The sequence below is a fragment of the Aspergillus brasiliensis genome (assembly GCF_001889945.1).
Source record: "Aspergillus brasiliensis CBS 101740 unplaced genomic scaffold ASPBRscaffold_6, whole genome shotgun sequence".
NCBI lineage: Eukaryota > Fungi > Ascomycota > Eurotiomycetes > Eurotiales > Aspergillaceae > Aspergillus > Aspergillus brasiliensis.
The window spans coordinates 193,871-213,708 of record NW_027137447.1 but is presented as its reverse complement, the minus strand read 5'-3'; the positions used below and the strand labels follow the sequence as shown (position 1 = coordinate 213,708).

General features: G+C 52.2%; 9 protein-coding genes across 9 annotated transcripts; 4 read left to right on the top strand and 5 right to left on the bottom strand.

Annotated features, from left to right (window-relative positions):
* Window positions 1-102: 102 nt before the first annotated feature.
* On the bottom strand, window positions 103-2,551 carry pmt4 (dolichyl-phosphate-mannose-protein mannosyltransferase; the record flags this gene model as incomplete). Its single annotated transcript, XM_067617858.1, has 3 exons — window positions 103-557; window positions 609-2,253; window positions 2,324-2,551. 3 exons carry the CDS (start codon window positions 2,549-2,551, stop codon window positions 103-105), a joined length of 2,328 nt encoding a protein of 775 aa, XP_067478833.1.
* A 640-nt stretch (window positions 2,552-3,191) lies between these two features.
* On the bottom strand, window positions 3,192-4,310 carry ASPBRDRAFT_125289 (uncharacterized protein; the record flags this gene model as incomplete). The annotated part of the gene is made up of 1 exon (XM_067617777.1): window positions 3,192-4,310. One exon carries the CDS (start codon window positions 4,308-4,310, stop codon window positions 3,192-3,194), a length of 1,119 nt encoding a protein of 372 aa, XP_067478832.1.
* A 1,357-nt stretch (window positions 4,311-5,667) lies between these two features.
* ASPBRDRAFT_151995 (putative MFS transporter) lies at window positions 5,668-7,673 on the top strand. The gene is made up of 4 exons (XM_067619336.1): window positions 5,668-6,858; window positions 6,915-7,279; window positions 7,334-7,433; window positions 7,510-7,673. The coding sequence occupies exons 1-4, from the start codon at window positions 5,881-5,883 to the stop codon at window positions 7,531-7,533; spliced, it is 1,467 nt and encodes a 488-aa protein (XP_067478831.1). The 5' UTR covers window positions 5,668-5,880; the 3' UTR covers window positions 7,534-7,673.
* Window positions 7,674-8,156: 483 nt separating this feature from the next.
* ASPBRDRAFT_125584 (uncharacterized protein) lies at window positions 8,157-9,560 on the bottom strand (the record flags this gene model as incomplete). The annotated part of the gene is made up of 6 exons (XM_067617804.1): window positions 8,157-8,515; window positions 8,586-8,653; window positions 8,728-9,107; window positions 9,162-9,238; window positions 9,307-9,343; window positions 9,393-9,560. The coding sequence occupies 6 exons, from the start codon at window positions 9,558-9,560 to the stop codon at window positions 8,157-8,159; spliced, it is 1,089 nt and encodes a 362-aa protein (XP_067478830.1).
* Window positions 9,561-9,901: 341 nt separating this feature from the next.
* ASPBRDRAFT_74964 (uncharacterized protein) lies at window positions 9,902-11,865 on the top strand (the record flags this gene model as incomplete). The annotated part of the gene is made up of 5 exons (XM_067629261.1): window positions 9,902-10,435; window positions 10,502-10,634; window positions 10,843-10,966; window positions 11,023-11,477; window positions 11,546-11,865. The coding sequence occupies exons 1-5, from the start codon at window positions 10,277-10,279 to the stop codon at window positions 11,863-11,865; spliced, it is 1,191 nt and encodes a 396-aa protein (XP_067478829.1). The 5' UTR covers window positions 9,902-10,276.
* A 504-nt stretch (window positions 11,866-12,369) lies between these two features.
* ASPBRDRAFT_124814 (putative dynein intermediate chain) lies at window positions 12,370-14,549 on the bottom strand (the record flags this gene model as incomplete). The annotated part of the gene is made up of 3 exons (XM_067617731.1): window positions 12,370-13,494; window positions 13,552-14,331; window positions 14,415-14,549. 3 exons carry the CDS (start codon window positions 14,547-14,549, stop codon window positions 12,370-12,372), a joined length of 2,040 nt encoding a protein of 679 aa, XP_067478828.1.
* Window positions 14,550-14,817: 268 nt separating this feature from the next.
* Window positions 14,818-15,463, top strand: ASPBRDRAFT_569139 (ATP synthase subunit e). The gene is made up of 3 exons (XM_067627653.1): window positions 14,818-14,937; window positions 15,020-15,203; window positions 15,333-15,463. The coding sequence occupies exons 1-3, from the start codon at window positions 14,914-14,916 to the stop codon at window positions 15,401-15,403; spliced, it is 279 nt and encodes a 92-aa protein (XP_067478827.1). The 5' UTR covers window positions 14,818-14,913; the 3' UTR covers window positions 15,404-15,463.
* A 442-nt stretch (window positions 15,464-15,905) lies between these two features.
* On the bottom strand, window positions 15,906-16,684 carry ASPBRDRAFT_29995 (CSN8/PSMD8/EIF3K family protein; the record flags this gene model as incomplete). Its single annotated transcript, XM_067622718.1, has 3 exons — window positions 15,906-16,180; window positions 16,249-16,430; window positions 16,488-16,684. The coding sequence occupies 3 exons, from the start codon at window positions 16,682-16,684 to the stop codon at window positions 15,906-15,908; spliced, it is 654 nt and encodes a 217-aa protein (XP_067478826.1).
* Window positions 16,685-17,073: 389 nt separating this feature from the next.
* On the top strand, window positions 17,074-19,654 carry ASPBRDRAFT_54884 (dolichyl-diphosphooligosaccharide--protein glycosyltransferase subunit STT3; the record flags this gene model as incomplete). The annotated part of the gene is made up of 6 exons (XM_067627311.1): window positions 17,074-17,203; window positions 17,267-17,290; window positions 17,413-17,493; window positions 17,557-18,150; window positions 18,203-19,328; window positions 19,384-19,654. The coding sequence occupies 6 exons, from the start codon at window positions 17,074-17,076 to the stop codon at window positions 19,652-19,654; spliced, it is 2,226 nt and encodes a 741-aa protein (XP_067478825.1).
* Between the last annotated feature and the right edge of the window lie 184 nt (window positions 19,655-19,838).

Below are 19,838 nucleotides of genomic sequence, written 5' to 3'. Positions count from 1 at the left end.
TATTATATCTTACAGAACGCCTACTCCGGCCAGCCCCGGAGTTCACCAAGCCTACGTACTTCTTTCTCCTGCCAACTGCAGGCTTCCTCCACCGCCATTCATCTATTTGGCAAAGTGCAGGTCGTAGCCCAGCCACTTGCGGGCAAGGATACCCGACACATCCAGACCCGGGGTGCCGTAGGTCAACGGGGCGAAGAAGACGAATCCGTAGATCGTACCAGCCAGGATGACCAGGGTCGCGATCCAGCCCGCAACAAGGGACTTGGTGCCCATACGTTCCTTGGCTGTGACGAAGCGTCCAATCGGAGCGGAAGCCTTCGCCTTGCCCGAGGGGTCATCTTCGGGCCGGACGCGCTGGATGATCGAGACCGGCTCTAGGTTGAAGATGAACTCGATCAAGGCACCAGCCACAAGAGCGGAAGCAAGATGAGCGGGGAGGTAGTGGTGCAAGAAACGCTGACGGCCCATCAGCCAGAAGGGGAAGTAGTGGGCAGCCCAGCACAGGAACAGGAATCCCATGCTGTTGTACAGGCGGGAACGGGAGCCTTGACCCCAAACTGTCACTCGTTAGTAGTTGTTCATTTAGAATTATGAGGGTATTTGCTTACTCTCTTCCACGGCATCAACACCGCGACGCAGAGACAGCTGGTCAGCACCGATGACGCCGGCAAACACCGCCAAGAGACTGCTAGCGATCCACCACCCGACTGGGTTACCAAGGAAATAGATCTGCTCCCGAGTGTCGTTCTTGGTCCAGAAGCTGACACCGCGAAGCAGGAAAGGCCACTGGAAGGGCTCACTCGCGTACGGGTGGCTGCTGGTGAGGGCATTGTTGTGGAAGAACATGGCGCGCTGGAGTTCAAGGTACTTGCGGAAGAAGCCCAGGTGCTTGACCTGGCGCTCTTCCTTAACCAGACGGGGACTGTCCTCCTCCAAGGACTCAATGGACTCAACGAACCACAAGTTGCTGGTCTGAAGGATATTCTTGTTGCCGTTGATCTCGGCTTGCTTGAAGGCCCAGTCGGGCAGCGGCGTAGTGTGAGTCCACATGGCCACACGGGTGGGCATATGGATCAGCTTGAAGTGGCTAGACAGAGTGCGGAATTCCTGGCGGGGCTTGCCGTTCTCGATCTTGATCTCGAACAGCGTGTCATTGTGCCGATCACCGTTGGCAATCTCCTGGGAGACAGTGGTAAACTCCTGGTTGGTCGGGTAGTAGGGAGATGCAACGTCGTGGGTGAGCAGGATCGTGTCCGTGCCCATATGGCGGAGCTGAACAACATCACCGTTGCGCACCTTGTGTCCGCCGGTCTCAGTCACATCAAAAGGCACCGTGGGGATGATCTGCCATTGGTTGTTCGTGTCGTTGTAAGGGTATCCGGTAACCTGCTGGCCCTGACTGGAGATACGTCCATCATCGTACCGAAGGGGATACCTCTCGAGGTGACTGTGAAGGTAGACCTTGGTATCCTTGTGCTTCATGGTAATGGTGTCATAGTATTCGATACCGATAGACTGTGCGCTCAGAACATTATCGCTGAGCGTTTCCTGGAACTCGGGGGTCATGAAATCGTCGCCGGGGCCGGAGCGGGTGAGGATGGCAAAGTGGACCTGGAACCAGAACAGATAGAAGAAGAAGGGCACAATGATCAGGGCAAAGGCACGAGCAACGAAGTGCTGACCCCACTGGACCATGGTGAGAGCACCGCCTCGGCGCCGGATATCCAAGAGATTCCACAGATCAACCATGACGGCCGAACCGATGGTGACGAAGGTGAAGACACCAACGTACTTGGTGGAGATGACGCAGCTGAGAGACACACCGGTCAGGAGCAGCCACTTCCACCATTTCCGTCCAAATGCCTCATGACGCAGCTTGTAAAAGCGGACATAGCAGAGGATGCTCAGGGCCATGGTCAGGACCAACGAGGCATCCAGAAGAATCAAACGGTCCTCTCCAACATGGGCATTGTCGAACAGTACAAGGCCAGCGGACAAAACACAAGCGGGCAGCGAATATCCAGATTCCCACATGATCAGGAACACCACGGGAATCGTCAGCGCACCAAGCGTGGCCGGCATAGCCCGAAGAGCCACGTAGGGGACCTTGTGTTCAATATAGGAATCACCAATGTTATCGAAAAGGAAGTGGCCATCATAGCCGACCAGCCAGCCCATGAAGGCGAAAAGGAGCTTGCCAAATGGAGGGTGGACATCGAAGAAGTAAGTGCGCTGGAGGTAGTACGAGGCAAACTAGGAGCAGATCCCCATTAGCACCACACCACGACGCAGCTTCATACCGATCAATTGACTGCAGGCTTACCTTTCCAAAGTGCACCTCATCAAAGACCACCTCATTGGGGAACGAAATCTTGTAGAATCGGGTGACGAATGCAAGCACGGTCAGAATGGAAATGGCCAGCCAGTAATCCCATTCCGAACGAGGAGCACTCGCTTTAGACAAAGGAGAAGAGAAGTTATCCGCAGGCACGGGAGTACTCTCCTTCTTGCCGCCCCTCTTGCGAAGAGAGGGCGAAGGAGACGAAGACATGATTAGGTAGTGTGGTCAAGAAAAAAAGAACGAACGAAAGACACCTAATGGACTTCTAGAGGCGCATACGGGGAAACAACGGGGTCAGCAAGCTGGACGGAGCGGGCAGGAAAGCATTCGCATGCTTGTGCGTTTGTATAAGGACTACTTACAAGAAAAAGCAAGAAAAAGCCAGTCAGGAAAAGAACATGATAGACCGGAGGGATGAATATACTTAATGGTCACAGCCGCAGCAGCGAGAGGGGGGCGGTTTCTGAGCTGATGGGGGCGGATTGCGTGTCTTTCTGGCCTCCCAAACGCTTGCGGAACGGAACAAGGCGTTGGTCCGAACTTGAAACAACCCCCCATCCGGGCCAATTTATGGGAAACGGTGCCCGATGAAACACGTGTACTTGAGTAGTTTTGCATCCAGGATGTGATCGTCATTATTTCAATCGAGATTTCGATCTTTGGATTTAAGCTATTATATGATATAACGTTATCATGACGGTGCTGATGAACCCAAACAACGTATTCCTCAAAACTAGTACCCGGGGATATCCAATGCCAAATCAATGCACCTCAACGCTGAACATGACCGCATGCAGTATATACAATTTGAGAAATAAAGAAAGATAAGAACAATCCCCCATTCACTATTTCAGTCATCGTCCGACACGTTCAGTAATTCAAGTTCCGTCTTGACAAGAGTCTGGAAATCGCTGCGCGAGATACCCGTAGCTTTGGCCAGCCGGAACAGACCCTTGATGCTCGAGCCAATGTGCTGTTTGACACCCACTTCGTACGCCGACTGGTTCTCTGCCTCGTGTTCGAGCCTGGCCACGGCTTCGGAGCTCGCAGACGAGATGGAAGAGGGTCGCGGGTGGTTTAAGCCAGCATGCTCTCCATTGGCAGCAACGCCGTTTGAGGGATGGGTCGGCTTGTCAGCTTCGTCCCCATGGAATTGTCGCTGAAGCAGTTTGGCCAGCATATCGCCATTAAGGGAGGATGGTCCAACCTCGGGTTGTTCCTCCTCAGGATCATGGTTATCCAACGCGGGTTGCACATCACCGTAGCGAGAAAAGTAATCCGCTTCCGACTGCTGTAGGGATGAAACGGCGTTGGGAGCAGGTGTCTTGTTCGCAGGAGTTCGTCCAGGAGTTGCATCATATTGGGCCCAGTAGTCATCGTCATCGTCGGCCTCTTCCTCTTTTTGGTTCTTTGCCTGCTCAGCGGCCTCGCCAGCTTTCAGGGCATCCTCTAGCAGGCGGTCTTTCTGAAGAGCGTTGGCCTCCCCGATGGACACAGACCAGTCTTCATCGTCGTCGACGTTACCCTCTTGCGGCAACAGTTCTGCTACCCGCCACGCGGGGCCCCCGCCTTCCTGATCGTCGGGGCACCAGAGGTAGATGACTTTCAGGCTGAACTCGGGAAGTATCACGCGCGACCGTAGGGTCTCCTCATCCACACGCATGTACCTGACGGGGAGCTCGTCGGGGAGCTCAATCTCTCCCGACACCGGGTGTGGCTCGAAGGTTGCGCCATCCACCAATGTTTGGAGGCGCTCAGCCTGTCCAGCATCCCAGCACAGCAGTCGAAGCCATGACTCGGTGGGCGAGGCAGATACTGAGCTGAGGATCTTCACCCGTTGACGCAGAATGGGAGACAAGAGGGGCAGCAGAGCCGGAGGAGGTTGAGGCGACACGAAAGCTGTAGGAAGACAGGCGAGTAGAGGCGGCAGCAGGGTGCGGGGCTCAGGAGGGGGAATAAGTGCGACCATGTTGGCGTGGAAGAAAGGACACTTGATTGCGCAAGTCGCCTGGAGTAACTGCTGAGGTGGCAGCTGCGAGTAGTTTAAGCGGGGAGCTCTGTCGACAGCTGGGTTGAGGGGGAAAAGCTGCGGCGGTGAAAAAGGAAGATTGGATCAATCACAGCCAGCAGGTACGGGAGCACAAAGTCGAGCAGTCACAGGCGCAAGTCGGGAGGGAGAAAACTGATTGAGGATCAGGAGGATAGAGCCATATGCTGCTCTGGTAGAACAAGGGGGAAGGTGAGGGACAGACGATCAGTCAGTCAGAATCAGCAGCGTGGCCATCGCAGATGTTCAGGGCCCTTCCGTTCATCCCATGGAACTCCTCACGGAGCTGTTTGGCTCCCTTCGCCCGAAGAATCGGCGTGGGTCGCAGCCAGGAAGAAAGACGCGGGGGCAGATGGAGCCATGGAGATCACCGTGAGCCATTGAGAGAAGAGCAAATAATCAACTGGAATGGAGAGGCGATCCTTGGAGGAATTTATAGATAGAGAGGGAGATAGCAGAGATAACTGCGCGTAGAAGACCTGCTTGGTGTTTTTAACTCTCGAGATTCCAATCAAGCAGGGATCGCGCGGATCCCAACCTCAGGCAGGACTTTGCCTTTTATCTATAGCTTTTGAAGAAAGCAAATCATTCTTGAGCTTCCGGAAAAAATCCAATGACTTCATTTATATAAATATATTGCTTTTATGCTTGTTTCTTTTCCAGAATAGGGTCAAGTTGTCCCACGGTGGAAATAGTTTCCTGCCCAGTTTCTGGGTACATTCTTGATGCCTGCTCCTTCAAGCATCGATTTCTAATCAGCTACACCATGACTAACTAACTACTAATTGTGGTTAACTATGGAGTACACAGTAGAGTATGAACTGCTACTCCACTCATCCACAAGACTCCATAGATCAAAAGCAATCTCGAACAATCTGCAAGAATTTAATCTGTCACTCTTGAGACATACGCTCCCCACTTGAGCTTGTTCTGCATCATGATTGCTTTTCTCACATTGTCATGTGTCACTAAACAAAGCAAGGTCTACCAAGTCATGCTTCGATTGGCTTCCTCCGTCATCCACACAAACAATTCCCATCAGTCTTACTCTCAGCACTCAGCACGCAGCAGCCCAATCCATACTACTTCAGCCAGTAATGAAACCGCCACCGATCAGCATGGCTGTCCGCATTCGCCATCGCTAGTCGCAATCGCGATTGATTAAGCCCCGCGACTCCAATGCAGCGTCGGGCGCTACGAGGGCCCAGCTCTTCTTCGGAGATCTCCCGGCTTGTGCTAGCCAATGGATGCATCGGATGAGGGTCAAAATTTGCAGGGTCGCCCAGGATGAAGAATGACTAGCGAACGGGTTATGCATGGGTCGCAAGCTGGTCCAAATCCCGCTGAAAACTAAGAGTGGAGGAGTCACGATGATAGATAAGCTGGCTGCTGGCCAACCACTCTCCCTCAAGATGGTAGCACAGTCTCCCCCAGAATATGCCACTACATTCGAGATTGTCGCCTCTGTTCTTTGATCGCTCTCGTGTGCATCATGGATCCCAAATACTCCGAGGCAGTCGTCGTTGAGAGCAACCATGACAAATTCGAAAGCACACAGGAAGTCCTCCGAGGCTACGCGGATCTCGACCCGGAAGAATTGAAGACTCTCGAAACTCGAATCCGATGGAAAACCGACTTGCGCCTCTGCACCATTGCTGGCACCTTGTGCAGTCTCAATCTGCTCGACTCGGGCATCTTGTCCTCAGCCTCGGTTACTAGCATGCCCGACGACCTCAATCTCGTTGGCACACGATACTCCGTCTCGGTCTTCATCTTCACCATCGCCAGTATCGTCTTCCAGTTGCCGTCTACCATCGCAGTCCGCTGGGTCGGTCCACGTATTTGGTTCGCCTGCATCGCCTTCGCCTTCGGACTGATCACCATGTGCACGGCCTTTATCCACACCTGGAAGGAGATGATCGCCCTCCGCGTGCTCCTGGGTATGTCCATGTCGGGGATTTACCCGGGTCTGACCTATCTCATCAGCGCCTGGTACCCGCGGCGGGAGCAGCAGCTGCGATTCGCCTTGATGCAGTCGGGCGAAGTCATCGGTCTTGCGACGGGCTACATCGTGAACTATGGCCTCGAATTGTTGGATGGGAGAGCAGGCATGCAAGGTTGGCGCTGGATGTACCTCGTGCAAGGCCTCATTAGCTGCGTCATCGGAATAGCCACTTACTGGTGGATGATCGACTTCCCAGAGAATGCGCATCGTAGTTTCTGCTTCATGTCCGAGCTGGAGGCCCGCGTCGCCGCTCAACGCATCAAGGCAGACCGCGACGATATCGTTCCGGATCCGTTCTCATGGCGCAAGGTTCTCGCACCATTCGCCGACCCGAAGCTGTACGGCTTCGCATGCATGTATTTCTTGCTGAACCTGGTATCGACCGCGCTGAACTACTTCCTTCCCATGATTCTCGAGTCGGGCATGGGATTCTCGAGCAACGATTCAATTCTCCTATCCACACCGGTAAACCCCTCACCTGCATGTCTCCTATTCATAGCCATATACTGACACCTTACTAGCCCTACTATTGGGCCGTCATACCGGTCATCTTCACCTCCTTTATCGGAGACAGATACCGCATCCGCGGTCCACTCATCGCCTTCAATGCCCTCTGCCTCATCGCTGGGTTCCTCATGTTCGGCCTCCCATCCTCTACCCAAGTTGCCGTCCGATACATAGGGACGTTTCTTGCTACAGGAGCATACGTCTCCAATTGGGCAGCTCTGAATGCCTTTATGGCCAACAACGTCGTCGGCCAATGGAACCGCGCAACTACCGCGGCAGCAGTCTCAGCTTGTAACGGGCTGGGCGGCGTTGCGGGTAGCTACATCGTACGACAGCAGGAAGCACCGCGGTATGAGACGGCAGGGTGGGTGTCTATCGGGTAAGCTTCCTCCTACTCCCAAAAGAAATGAAATTATACTAATCAATAAACTAGATCTCATATCTTAATGATAGCTCTGGTGTGTGTTTTCACGTTATTTTTCTGGAACCTGAATCGGCAGCAAAAACAAAAGGGAAGGGTTCTTCAGAGTATGGTACGTCTTTTTGACTTATCCCGTAACTCATCAGGAGGGAAACTTGGTATTGACATCAGTACTAATATAATTGCAGGTCGGATTCCGCTACACCTACTGATTGCTATGCCTGCTTTGTATATGACGATGTTGTATGCTATAGAAGATATATATACATCGGGAGAACAATGATGATTGAATGAACGTTCGGACATAATATAGTCTTGTGTACCAAGAGAACTACCAATATGGCTACTGGGGAGAACTTATATCTTGCATATGAATAAGAAATTATCATGACTACTACCAACAGCCTCACTCCAGAAATCTAGCGGCCTGACATGATCGCCATTGTCCCCTGTCGGGAAGTTATGATTCGGACAGAGTAATATGCTATATATATAGTATTTGTATGTATATAAAACGATAGTTATTAGAGGAATTTAGGAGTAGCCCGGCGCGCTCATATAACATGATCCCCCGACGATACAACAGCGATTGCATGGACGAGATCTTGTGGCGGTTGGGGTTAATGCTATCCATTACAATTTAAGCTCCCTTGATCTGCTGTCGATCACCAGTATATAGTAACTAACTAGTCTCTTCGGCATCAGCCATCAAGATGTGGGTCCATGTATCTTCCAGAAATAAACATGAACAACGTATATAGTACTAGTAGTATGCATTTTCATCATTCATACTCGTTACAGCTACAACTCTAGTAGTACAGCTCTATATATATTCTCACGGCTCCTCTCTCGGCCGCACTCCATACCCATGAACCACCGCCTCCTCCAACGAGATATTTTCCGAATAATACGCAGATTCGCGTGCCACCATCGTCTGGCTACCCAGTGACTGGACCTGCGATTTGCCCGACTGACTGTTATCTCCTAGTCGGGAGAATCCGTCTGGTATCTTGGCATTTCCCTGATTGGTTGGGTAGCGGCGATGATAGCGCTGTCGGGTCTGTGAGGAGCCTTTACTGCGCAGCTGTTGAGGGAGGATACGCATGATCAGTGGCCAAATAGGCGGGAGACAGGCCGCAATGATGATGATTCCGCCTTCTAGGATGGTCCAGATACCTAAGTCGGTGGATGTCCCTGGGTTGGTGTCGTTAGTCCGGTTATGTGGAGGGACTTTGTTGGGGTATATAGCTAGAAAGGGACATACAGGTTGGGTCGGTCGTGGCGTTTTCTTGGAAGAAGATTGTCATTCGCAAGATACTGGCTACAGTTCCTCTGGTAGGGGGTGTGAGTTGAGTTCATTTGGGTCAAGTGCGTTGTTAGGATGATGCTAGATATGATATACTTACAAACTTCCGAGGAGGAATACTCCCGTCAAAGCCAACTTCTGTCCTTTTCGGGTATGTAACTTCCAGACATATGGCAATGGCATGATCAGAATGAGGACGTCTGTCAAGATGTTCGGCGGCGACACGTAGCGGTAGAATGCCAATTGATTGAAGCACGACCCCCCTTGGATGGTTTTATCCCAGACATATGCTATCGGCCAGCACTGGAAGATGGCTGCAAATAGGATACCGATGCCGTGCCCGAGCACGATGGTACCAACTCCACATGCCATTATTTTGAATGATCGAGTGGTGAAAATCCGGAGGTAAAAGACCAGGATAGAGATCTTGGCTGGTGTGACTGTGAACGGGAAGTCGAGGATCTCGTTGACATACAGGCCCTGAGCCATGTTAAGCATGCATCATATGGTAAACAACCAAACCGGGTATTATACCTTCTGTAGGATCACCAGCTTTTCAGGCGTCTCTTCGACGTATTCCATATGGTGTCCGACTCCTGCGAGCTTAACCACTATGCGAAAGGAAACCCAGCCGTCAGTACTCGATCTAGCAGGGCTGATAATGAGAAATTCCACTTACAGATAATGTACAAGGCCGATTGTCCCAAGCTGGCAATCTGCAAACCATGTAAGCATGGAACAATCTTCAGAAGGGCAGGCAAGTACCAATGCCAGAAGGATCAGGTAGTCATCGAAAGCCAATGCCAGCTGTTGCAGGCGTCGCGTATAAAAACGTGCTATAACCACCACAACCTGAACAACGGCAATTGCAACGGACACGCCTATCAGCGCATCGCCGTTATACGGGACATCGGAATCTGATCGTGCATTCATCGCCACATGCAACTTCAAAATTCCAATGCCATTAGAGGGCCCAGGCGGCTACTTCAACGGTTGCACGCATCTGCAGCCTGCCGCTATCGTCGAAGCAAGGGAGTCTTGGAAGGTTGAGGGAATTTCATCTCTTAATTGCGAGCAGGGCCAAGACCACAGCTGCTAGCTTCAAAGGTGTTCCCTGGAATGAGAGCATCCGGCTTCTCTGGGACCGTCTTGAAACTCTTGGACGATGGATCCAGTCAATTACATAATTCAATATCGAGCATTCCGTGCTGGTGCCACGTACAAAAGGGTGACCGAGTCCATGGTTCTCGACTTCATTCGCGAAAGTTAATCCCCGCCGATCCCCACATGGCTTTCGGATGGCTTGCACAGACTCTGGAACCGACCCTCGAACCGATACACTGCCCTGAGTGCCCACATATTTCGGGGGCCAGCGTCCAGTTCCTGGCAGATTCAAGCCCACTAAGGCGCGCTAGCATCGTGCTCGGGCTCCATCTTCCATCTCATTCGTTCACGAAAATCCTCCGTCACGCGAGTCATGGACCCCACGCTTGCGGTCCTTCAGCTTTTGTTCCGATTACCCCTTCCTCATACTAAAGCCCTCTATCCGCGACATCTTATATTGGATCCTGTACGTTCACCCGTCCTTGCAGAATATTGCATCTAGCACCAAGAAAGAGCAAAACAGCACGAGGATCTGGACGAGAAAAATGTCTCTTGATCGTCATATATCAGAGCTAACAGGCGCCGTCCAATCTAGCAGAGATGGTATTGATGATGCCACTCGATTCAAGGCCATCAAAGCCGCGCAGGGGTTGCTGGCAGCCTTGGGCTCTCCAGCCGAGACAGTCATTCAGGATGTCGTTTTGGTAAGTCTTCAAGACCATGCTCTCCTATTCGCGTCCAATGCCCATTAACATGCATGATTTCGAAAGAACTCCGTCCTTCTCATGGCACTTCGTATGGGTGTTCAGCTCGGCGCCTTTACGACAATCAGAGACAACCAAAGTCATGCAACAACCACACAGCAGATCGCCGATAAATCCGGTGCAAGTGTAGTTCTCGTGGGTAGATCTCCCTTATCTTATCAATCTTCGTATTAGCCCTCATCAATCTCGAACTCATGGGTCGTTGATGGATGCACTCTTCTTTTCTGCGGTCCCACTTCGGAAGGGTCGATCGTAATTGTTTGCGGATGCAGCAGCATGGTGAAGCATGCGGCATAACGAGTTCCGACAAAAGTCCGAGTAATGCATACTGACATTGTACCATCTAGACCAAATCATGAGGCTGCTCGCAGCTTCTGGTTATGTTTTGGAAGAAGATGTTCAGTCATACAGACCGTCGCCTCTCACAATGGTGATGGCTGAGCCTACCTTCGAAGCCACAACTCGAGCATGGTAAGTTCATCGAACACACTGGTATACCGGTATGAGCTTATCTAATGCCACTCTAGCTTCGATATTGGCAACTTCTGTACCACGAGAGCCCCGGAGTTCTTCCGCAATAATAGCAACCAGTTCCCCAAATCTGCCACAGACACGCCTTTCCAGCTTGCAATGAACACAGAGCTCAGTTACTTTGAATGGCTTGGTCACAACCCCGAGCTGGCAAAGGACTTTCAACGATGGATGACCCTGAAGCAGCAAACAACACCAAACTGGGCCGACTGGTTCGACATCAAAGGCTCTATTACCGATGGTTTCAACGGCGACTCAGATCACAACGTCCTCCTCGTTGATGTCGGAGGAGGCGAGGGCCATTACCTGCATGCCTTGAACGAGAAAATCCCCTCTCTCCCCGGGCGTCTAGTTCTGCAGGACCTGCCACACGTTGTATCGAGCATAAATTCTCCTCCGAAAGGAACAGATTTGATGCCGCATGATTTCTTCACTCCGCAGCCAGTAAAAGGTAGGGTGCAGTCAGGCCCCCATATCAAGGCCGCAATCAAAGACGCTGACGATTATCATTTCCCGCAGGTGCTCGAGCATATTATCTGCACTGGATCCTTCACGACTGGGCCGACGAGCAAGCCCGTCAAATCCTCACTAACATCGTCGAAGCTATGGAACCTGGGTATTCTCGCCTCATTATCAATGAGTATATAATTCCCGATAGGCACTGTGACTTTCCAACCGCGTGCATGAGTATCATGATGATGGTCCAGGTTGGCGCGTTCGAGCGATCTGAGAAGCAATGGCGCGAGCTGCTCAACTCTGTCGGTCTGGAAAAGATCATCTTCCATCAGCCGCCTGGTGGTGGCGAAGGTATCATTGAGGCTGTCAAAAGTCATAAATGAACGAAGTGCTGGCCATAGACAAATCTCACCGAGCTTGGTGATGACGCGATTGAGAGAACTTGGAAGTCGCCATTTGAGGGTGGTCACATGGGACTCGTGACTACACGCTCACTTGTTTAGTCCAACTATACATTTGCGACATCAGGGGAAGCTGGAAATTCATTAGAGAGTCAGTTCATTGCGGCCGGACAGGTTATATGTACAATGGTGACTGGTTCTAAATCTTCGAATTCATTTCGTTCTTCTAGCTTGCAACAAATATAGATACATCAACGAGGTGCCTCGGGGTATATGATAAACTAAACAGCGGCGCCGCTCAAAATGTGCTACAGATCGGGAAGAAGACTAAAGCACCCCAGATGGATCAATCCGTAGATTGTTGGCTGGCGAGAACAGACTAGAGCAAAGGAGATAATAGACCGATCTCGTCGCTCCGTCGGCTCGAAACGTCAGAAGATGGCCATTCATTCCTTTGTATTTCGCAAAGGCAGCTGGGTGCCCGCATCAGTTGTTCCGGTCCTGCTGTTCCAACTTCCCAACGAGTTTCTTCATGCCCGCCCATTCCTCAGCAGGCACGTCTTCTGGAGTACCGCTAAGACCCTTTCCGACCTCGAAGACTGTGACGACACCGTCGAGCCCACCCGTTGCGATGCGTCTGCCCTCGCGCTCTTCCCAGGCTACCTTGTTAAGACTCCTCGTCAGTATACCTCCACGGCCCTTGGACGGTGTCGTCTTCACGACGGGGACTTCGGTGTCCGTGTAGAGATCCCAAACCTCGAGGTTTCCAGCACCATCGACGAGAGAGAAGACACCGGGGCGGTGAGGGGACCATCGTGCATCATACACGACGTCCTCACGATTGATGTCAAGGATAGGTTCAACGACTTGAGTTGTGGCTATGGCAGACGTTGCTGGGGCAGTTGTTGCCGGTGGACGGACACGCCAGAGCCTCACGCTCCAATCCAGACTAGAGCTAAGCATGAGATCGCCCAGGTCAACTGGACCGCGAGCCGGATGGAATGCGGTGGACATGATCGGGGCTTTATGACCGCGATACACGAGACGATGGTCGGTACCAGCTTTGGCACCAGCTCTATCGTAACGGTGACACGGGTAGATTCCTCCTTCCTCGGTACCAACGATGAAAAATGTGGGGTCGGACTGCGGGAATGACATCGTCGTGGGCGCAAGATCTTCTGTTTTCGAGGGTGGGGGAGTAGATAGCTCGAGATATTCTTGAGGTTGAGAAAGCATGTCAACCGTCCAACCACAAACCACGCCGTCTGTTGATGCGGTCAAAATGTTATGAGCATTCTGTGTTCCGATGATGGAAATGCTGTAGACCGGGTGTGTATGTCCAGAGCCAGTCAACGGCGTCTTCTGAACAGGAGCGCCTCCGCCAGCGCGCGACGACCGAGTATCCCAAAGCAGTACCTGTCCAGAGTACGAACCGCCAACAATGAGATTAGGGTGGAATGGAGAGAATTTGGCCGCTAAGATGTCGGAGGTAGAATGAAAGACATACTCCGGCCGGGAGTGAAGATGTTGGTTCCAGATCTGGACGAGACCATCGGGTTCGTGGGGCGCAGAAGGGTTCTTGGTGTATGCAGCCAGAACAAGTTCGGGGAACTGTGAGAGGTGTCAGATCTCGATGCGAAGTTCATCATGGCGATAAGAGCGACAAACCTTCGGCGAAAAGCTTAGATCACTGATCATACGCTTCTTGCTCCATCGCTCGTCCCAGAATTGGCAGACCTCCCTGATTCCGCGCCGTTTCCGTCCATGCTCATCGTCATCTTCTAGTTCCCCATCCACGCCTCCAAGCTCGTAGTCTGCTAGTACGTCGTATTCCTCATCCAATGCGCGCTCAATGACTTTAGCTGACCGTTCAACGAAATCCAAAAAGTCCTCAGAGGACGTGACAGCCTTTAATTCATCATCATCTAATGTACGTAGCGGGTAACGCATATTTAAGGCCTCGGCGCTGGCTTCATTGTCAGCACGCTGTTGAGTGGCCTGCAGTTCCTCTTCGATCTCTTTTCGGAGCTTCCTCCGGATCTCTTCATCGCGCTCGCTATCATTCTTGCTGCCAGTGTTTTCTTCATCATCTGACTCGGTAGTGCCTGATGGTTTCAAGTCGTCTGTTTGGACTCCTTTACTGTATGTGACAACTTCGGGTTTGGGTTCAGGGGCGGGCTGTGGCTCAGGAGCCGCGACAAACGGCTCTGTCCCGACCGTTTGAACAGCAATTGACTGTGAGAGTGGTCGCGTAGTTGGGCTGAATGCTTCCGTGTTGTCGCCACTGAGCTGGCTAGCGCTCAGCACCGAGTTAGGCCTGCTTCCTTTCCGTGACAAGCCATCGGCTCCGTGGCTGATGGAAGCCGACCCCGGGCGGTCAACCAGACGTGAGATAAGATCATCGAGCTCAGCTCGACTATCTGCGCGGCTAGGGGCAGGGGATACGACCTAGAAGAATACGTATATTTGAGCGCTGGCCCTCTCCAAGCGACATGGGCGACCATAGGGTGGGGGGAAAAGGGATTCTCTACCTCAGAAGCATCGCCGGTGTTAGCTCGGGTTTGCGAGAATTCCTTCTGCCGCAGCTCTCTCTGCCGCTTCAGTTCGGCGAGTTTGGCTCTCTTGGCAAGGATCTCGGCCTTGCGTTGTTGCATAGCCGAGGACATGATGGGGAGGAGGGGGAGAAACCGAAGGTGAATCCCTCCAGACCACGATCTGGCTGAGCTTAGACTGGGTTTCGAAGTAAATAAAGTACGGGGGGGAAAGCGGCGCTCGTTCGCGTTCCCTTGAACTTCCCCGTGTCCCGCGCCCAGGGAAACCCGGGTTGGTGATGACATAAGCGCCAGAGGGCCCGACGGTCCGGAAAAACTCGCGACAGGAACTTCGTCTTTACCAGCTCTCTGAGTATCCTGTCCGATTGCCAGCCATTGACAGTCGATCCCTTCATAACGGTCGCTCGGAATCCGGCCTTGCTATCTCTCGTCTTACTGATCTGTTCCATTGCCGCTCCGGAGGCCAGGGTTTCATAAGATGGCTACCACACAGGGTGTCAACGTGAGTGTCATCAGTATCCGCCCTGGACCCATTGTGATGATACAGGACCCTCGAGGTTAACCCGCTCCCCTTCGCCATCCAGGTTCTGCGCTATTCGGCCCTCGTTGCCGGTCTCGTCTACGGTTTCTACCACCAGTCTTCGATCACCGCCACTGCTAAGCATGCCGAGGCCGAACGTGAATATGCCCGCCAGGAGCGCCTGATCGAGCAGGCCAAGGCAGAGTGGAAGAAGAAGACGGCGCCCAAGGACACGCAAAACAGCGGAGGTACGTCTTGGAGAAGCTAGCCATTTTGCAAAAATCCCCTTTCGCAGTTTCGAATTGCTGTCCTCATTGGACCCCTTCGCAGCGGCATGTACCGGACCCCCCAAAATGCTAACTAGGGAACTTGCACAGTCATTACGGATCCCGAGGACAGCCGGTTTGACCTTGAGGCTTTCCTGAAGATGAAGGCTGGCGAGAACTAGAATGGAATCGAAATATACGGCACGCAGATGAAGTTGCAGTTATCTCTCTAAGAGTCGTACCTCTTGAAGGTATAGGCGAGAGATCTCGGGTCGGCCCCGATTATGTATTATTGTTTGGTCTAATTTCCCAGAGTCGTGTCATTGCGAGCGAAAGGAATGATTTTTCTTTTTCCACTATAGACATCATCCCCGCATCTTGTACATACCCTGGGCTGTCGTGCGTCTGTAACACTACAGTTGGACCAGAAGAGCAAGAGATTCTGTATGCTTCGGTTTCCATTGCTGATCTTCTTCTCGTACTGAGTGCGCTTGCGCAATATTATGCCCATTGTTCATGGGGCTGTTCTATGATATGCTCCGTGACGCCGTCAAGTCGTTACATACGGACCCGGGATGTTTCGCTCTAGATATGTAGCCATCCGATCTTTCCGCCATGTCCCGTTTGTTACTGTAGGATATATGAGTTGCAAGGTAGCCCCTGTTTGCAGTCTCCCAGATATGCTTAACTCCGGCGGTTTCCGATCAACGCCATGACCTCACTCAGTTCATTGAACAGGCGGGCGTCCTGCTGAGGGTCTTCGTCGACGATCGGTTTCGGGTGCAACAGTCCTTTTTCCTGATCCCACGTCCACCCATACGCTATGAACTTTTGCATGAGGGCCGGGTCACCCTGTTGTGCGGCGGCAGCATCAAGACCGAGATAGGTTGCAGCGGCGGCAGGCCTTATCGCCTCATAGGCTCTGCTGACTTCCTTTAACGTCTTATTCTGGAAGTGAGCTGAGTAGGGTCAGCAAATGAAGGACATAGCAGAGACAAGGAATATTTGAGAAAATGATTCGCCTTACACTCATAACTTTGGACTATGGGTTGAAGTGCTTCCGGCCAGGGCAGTTCTCGCAGGATCTTATAGACTTGTTCATATTTCCGCTGCCAAACGGCTCGGAGGAGTGTCAGGCAGTTCTGTAACGATGAATCATTTTGTAATAAATCTTGAGGCATGCGTTGTGTCGACAGGCGAGCTTCGAGGCTGGACAATTGCGGGTTAGCGATTTGCCAACTGAGGGGATAGCTGGAAAAAGCTCACACTTTGTCTACCAGGAGGTTGGAGAAGAAGAATGTAGAGTAGTACAGACTTAGTAGCTCTGCGTGGTTGCCCTTCTGCATGGAGAGCAGACAAGCTTCGCTTTCATATTCCGATAGTGTCTCGTAGAGCTCCGTCGGCGTTTTAGCTGAGGCAACCACGGCGGTCAGTTGCTCTTGTGAGAGCGGGGGAAGATCCATGGCGTGAAGCCAGTTGAGTGATCGCGAGAGTTTGAGTGACTAAAGTAAAGACCTTTGAAACAGGGCGTAACTATTTTGATGATCAAACTGATGGTAGTCTAGGCTTGACTTGATCCGATACTAAGCACTGACGGTGCGGGGACGTTTCGGAGGAAATCCCCCCAAACCCGCAACGGAAGGGAACTAGTAACAAAGTATTGTGGTTGACTTACGTACCTGGCGCCAAGCCCCAGAAGAGACCACCTTGCGAAGCTCTCGACACTCTTCATCTCCCCCGTTCACGACACCACCCACAATCCTTCCCTCTCATCAGCTCCCCGGGACAGGTCGAGGGCTGTTTGCTCATCTTCTTTCCCATTGGATTTTGATTTTCTTCTCCCCTGGCCATTATGGCCGAATCACCCCTCGATGTCCTCTTGAAGGGTAACTCCGGCAGAACAACACGCGGCCTTCTGCGAATTATCATTCTAGCTACCATTGCCGCTGCTGCTGTGTCCAGTCGTCTCTTCAGTGTTATCCGTATGTCTCTTAACCCTTACGAATGATCAATTGAGTTAGCGTTACTAACATTGGCCCTTTCAGGATTCGAGAGTATTATTCACGAGTGTATGTTCTGACACCAGTCCTCAATCTATACCTTCAAGCTACCGCAGATCCGGCATTCGACACCGCGTGCAGACAGCTTTGATTCTCAAAGCTATCGATGCTAATATGACTTACTCCTACAGTCGACCCATGGTTCAACTTCCGCGCAACAAAATACCTAGTCTCACATGGCTTTGAGAGCTTCTGGGACTGGTTCGATGACCGTACGTTCTTCCGCTCTACCGGCATACCTTAACCTGCATATACTGATACACGATGCTGCGCAGGAACATGGCACCCTCTGGGACGTGTCACTGGTGGCACGCTTTACCCCGGTCTGATGGTGACCAGCGGTGTTATTTACCACGTCTTGCGTTTCCTCACCATTCCTGTCGATATCCGTAATATCTGTGTCTTGCTTGCCCCGGCCTTCTCCGGTTTGACTGCGCTGGCAATGTATTTCCTGACTCGCGAGATGGCGACATCCCCCTCCGCTGGTCTTCTCGCCGCTGCTTTCATGGGAATCGTTCCTGGATACATCTCCCGTTCCGTCGCAGGCAGCTACGATAACGAGGCCATCGCCATTTTCCTGCTAGTGTTCACCTTCTTCCTGTGGATCAAGGCTGTCAAGAACGGCTCCATCATGTGGGGCTCTCTGGCGGCCTTGTTCTACGGCTACATGGTGTCTGCCTGGGGTGGTTATGTCTTCATCACCAACCTGATCCCTCTGCATGTTTTCGTTCTTCTGTGCATGGGCAGATACAGCTCCCGCATCTATATCAGTTATACCACGTGGTATGCTCTGGGAACTCTTGCCAGTATGCAGATTCCTTTCGTCGGATTCCTGCCAATTCGCAACAGTGACCACATGTCTGCGCTCGGTGTGTACTCTCCTTTGAACGTAGAATAGATAATACGTACTGACCTTACCAGGTGTCTTCGGTCTCATTCAGCTTGTGGCCTTTGCCGACTTCGTCCGGGGTTTCATTCCGGGCAAGCACTTCCAGAGACTTCTAACTACCATGATCATTGTTGTATTTGGCATCGCTTTCGTTGGACTCGTTGTCCTCACCGTGTCCGGAGTGATCGCCCCCTGGAGCGGTCGCTTCTACTCCTTGTGGGATACCGGCTATGCCAAGATCCACATCCCTATCATTGCGTCCGTCTCCGAGCACCAGCCCACCGCTTGGCCCGCCTTCTTCTTCGATCTGAACTTCTTGATCTGGCTCTTCCCTGCCGGTGTCTACATGTGCTTCCGCGATCTCAAGGATGAGCACGTTTTTGTCATCATCTACTCGGTGCTTGCCAGTTACTTCGCAGGCGTCATGGTTCGTCTGATGTTGACCTTAACCCCTATTGTTTGTGTTGCGGCTGCTCTGGCTCTCTCCACCATCCTCGACACGTATGTGTTTGCGAAGAACGGCCCCAACCCCCGTGCCAAGGCGAACGAGGACACCTCGGACGCTCTTCGTTCCACCAGGAAGCCCGATGTCGGCATCACGTCCTACTTGTCCAAGGCAGTCATGACCTCCTCCGTTGTCATCTATCTTCTTCTGTTCGTTGCGCACTGCACCTGGGTCACCTCGAACGCATACTCCTCCCCGTCCGTGGTTCTCGCGAGCCGCTTGCCTGATGGAAGCCAGCACATCATCGACGACTACCGTGAGGCGTACTACTGGCTTCGTCAGAACACTGAGCACAACGCCAAGATCATGTCCTGGTGGGATTACGGCTACCAGATTGGAGGTATGGCGGATCGCCCGACCCTGGTTGATAACAACACGTGGAACAACACCCACATTGCCACTGTTGGTAAGGCGATGAGCTCCCGTGAGGAGGTCAGTTACCCCATCCTCCGTCAGCACGATGTCGATTACGTGCTGGTGGTGTTTGGTGGATTGCTGGGCTACTCTGGTGACGACATCAACAAGTTCCTGTGGATGGTCCGTATCGCTGAGGGTATCTGGCCGGACGAGGTCAAGGAGCGTGACTTCTTCACTGCCCGGGGTGAGTACCGGGTGGATGACGGAGCCACTCCGACCATGCGTAACAGCTTGATGTAAGAACTTTCCCTAATCCAAATAGCAATGAGACGATACTAACAACGACTACAGGTACAAAATGTCCTACTACAACTTCAACTCGTTGTTCGGTCCCGGTCAGGCCGTTGACCGCGTGCGTGGATCGAGACTCCCGGCGGAAGGCCCTCAGCTGAACACGCTCGAGGAGGCATTCACCAGTGAGAACTGGATCATCCGCATCTACAAGGTCAAGGATCTCGACAATCTTGGCCGTGACCACAACAACGCAGTGGCCTTTGACAAGGGCCACAAGCGTAAGCGCGCCACCAAGCGCAAGGGCCCTCGTGTCCTGAGGACCGAGTAGAAGTCCTGGTGTCGTTGATAGATACCAGGATGGGTGTAAAATCGACCCCTTCTCCTTTTTCTTAGCATGTCATTTTCAATTCCATGTTCTTGTACGTGTCAACACCATATAGGCGGAATCATAGAAGTTGTCCATTGCTACAATCCGTAGACTATCGGACCAAGCCAGTAGCTACTGGGACTGT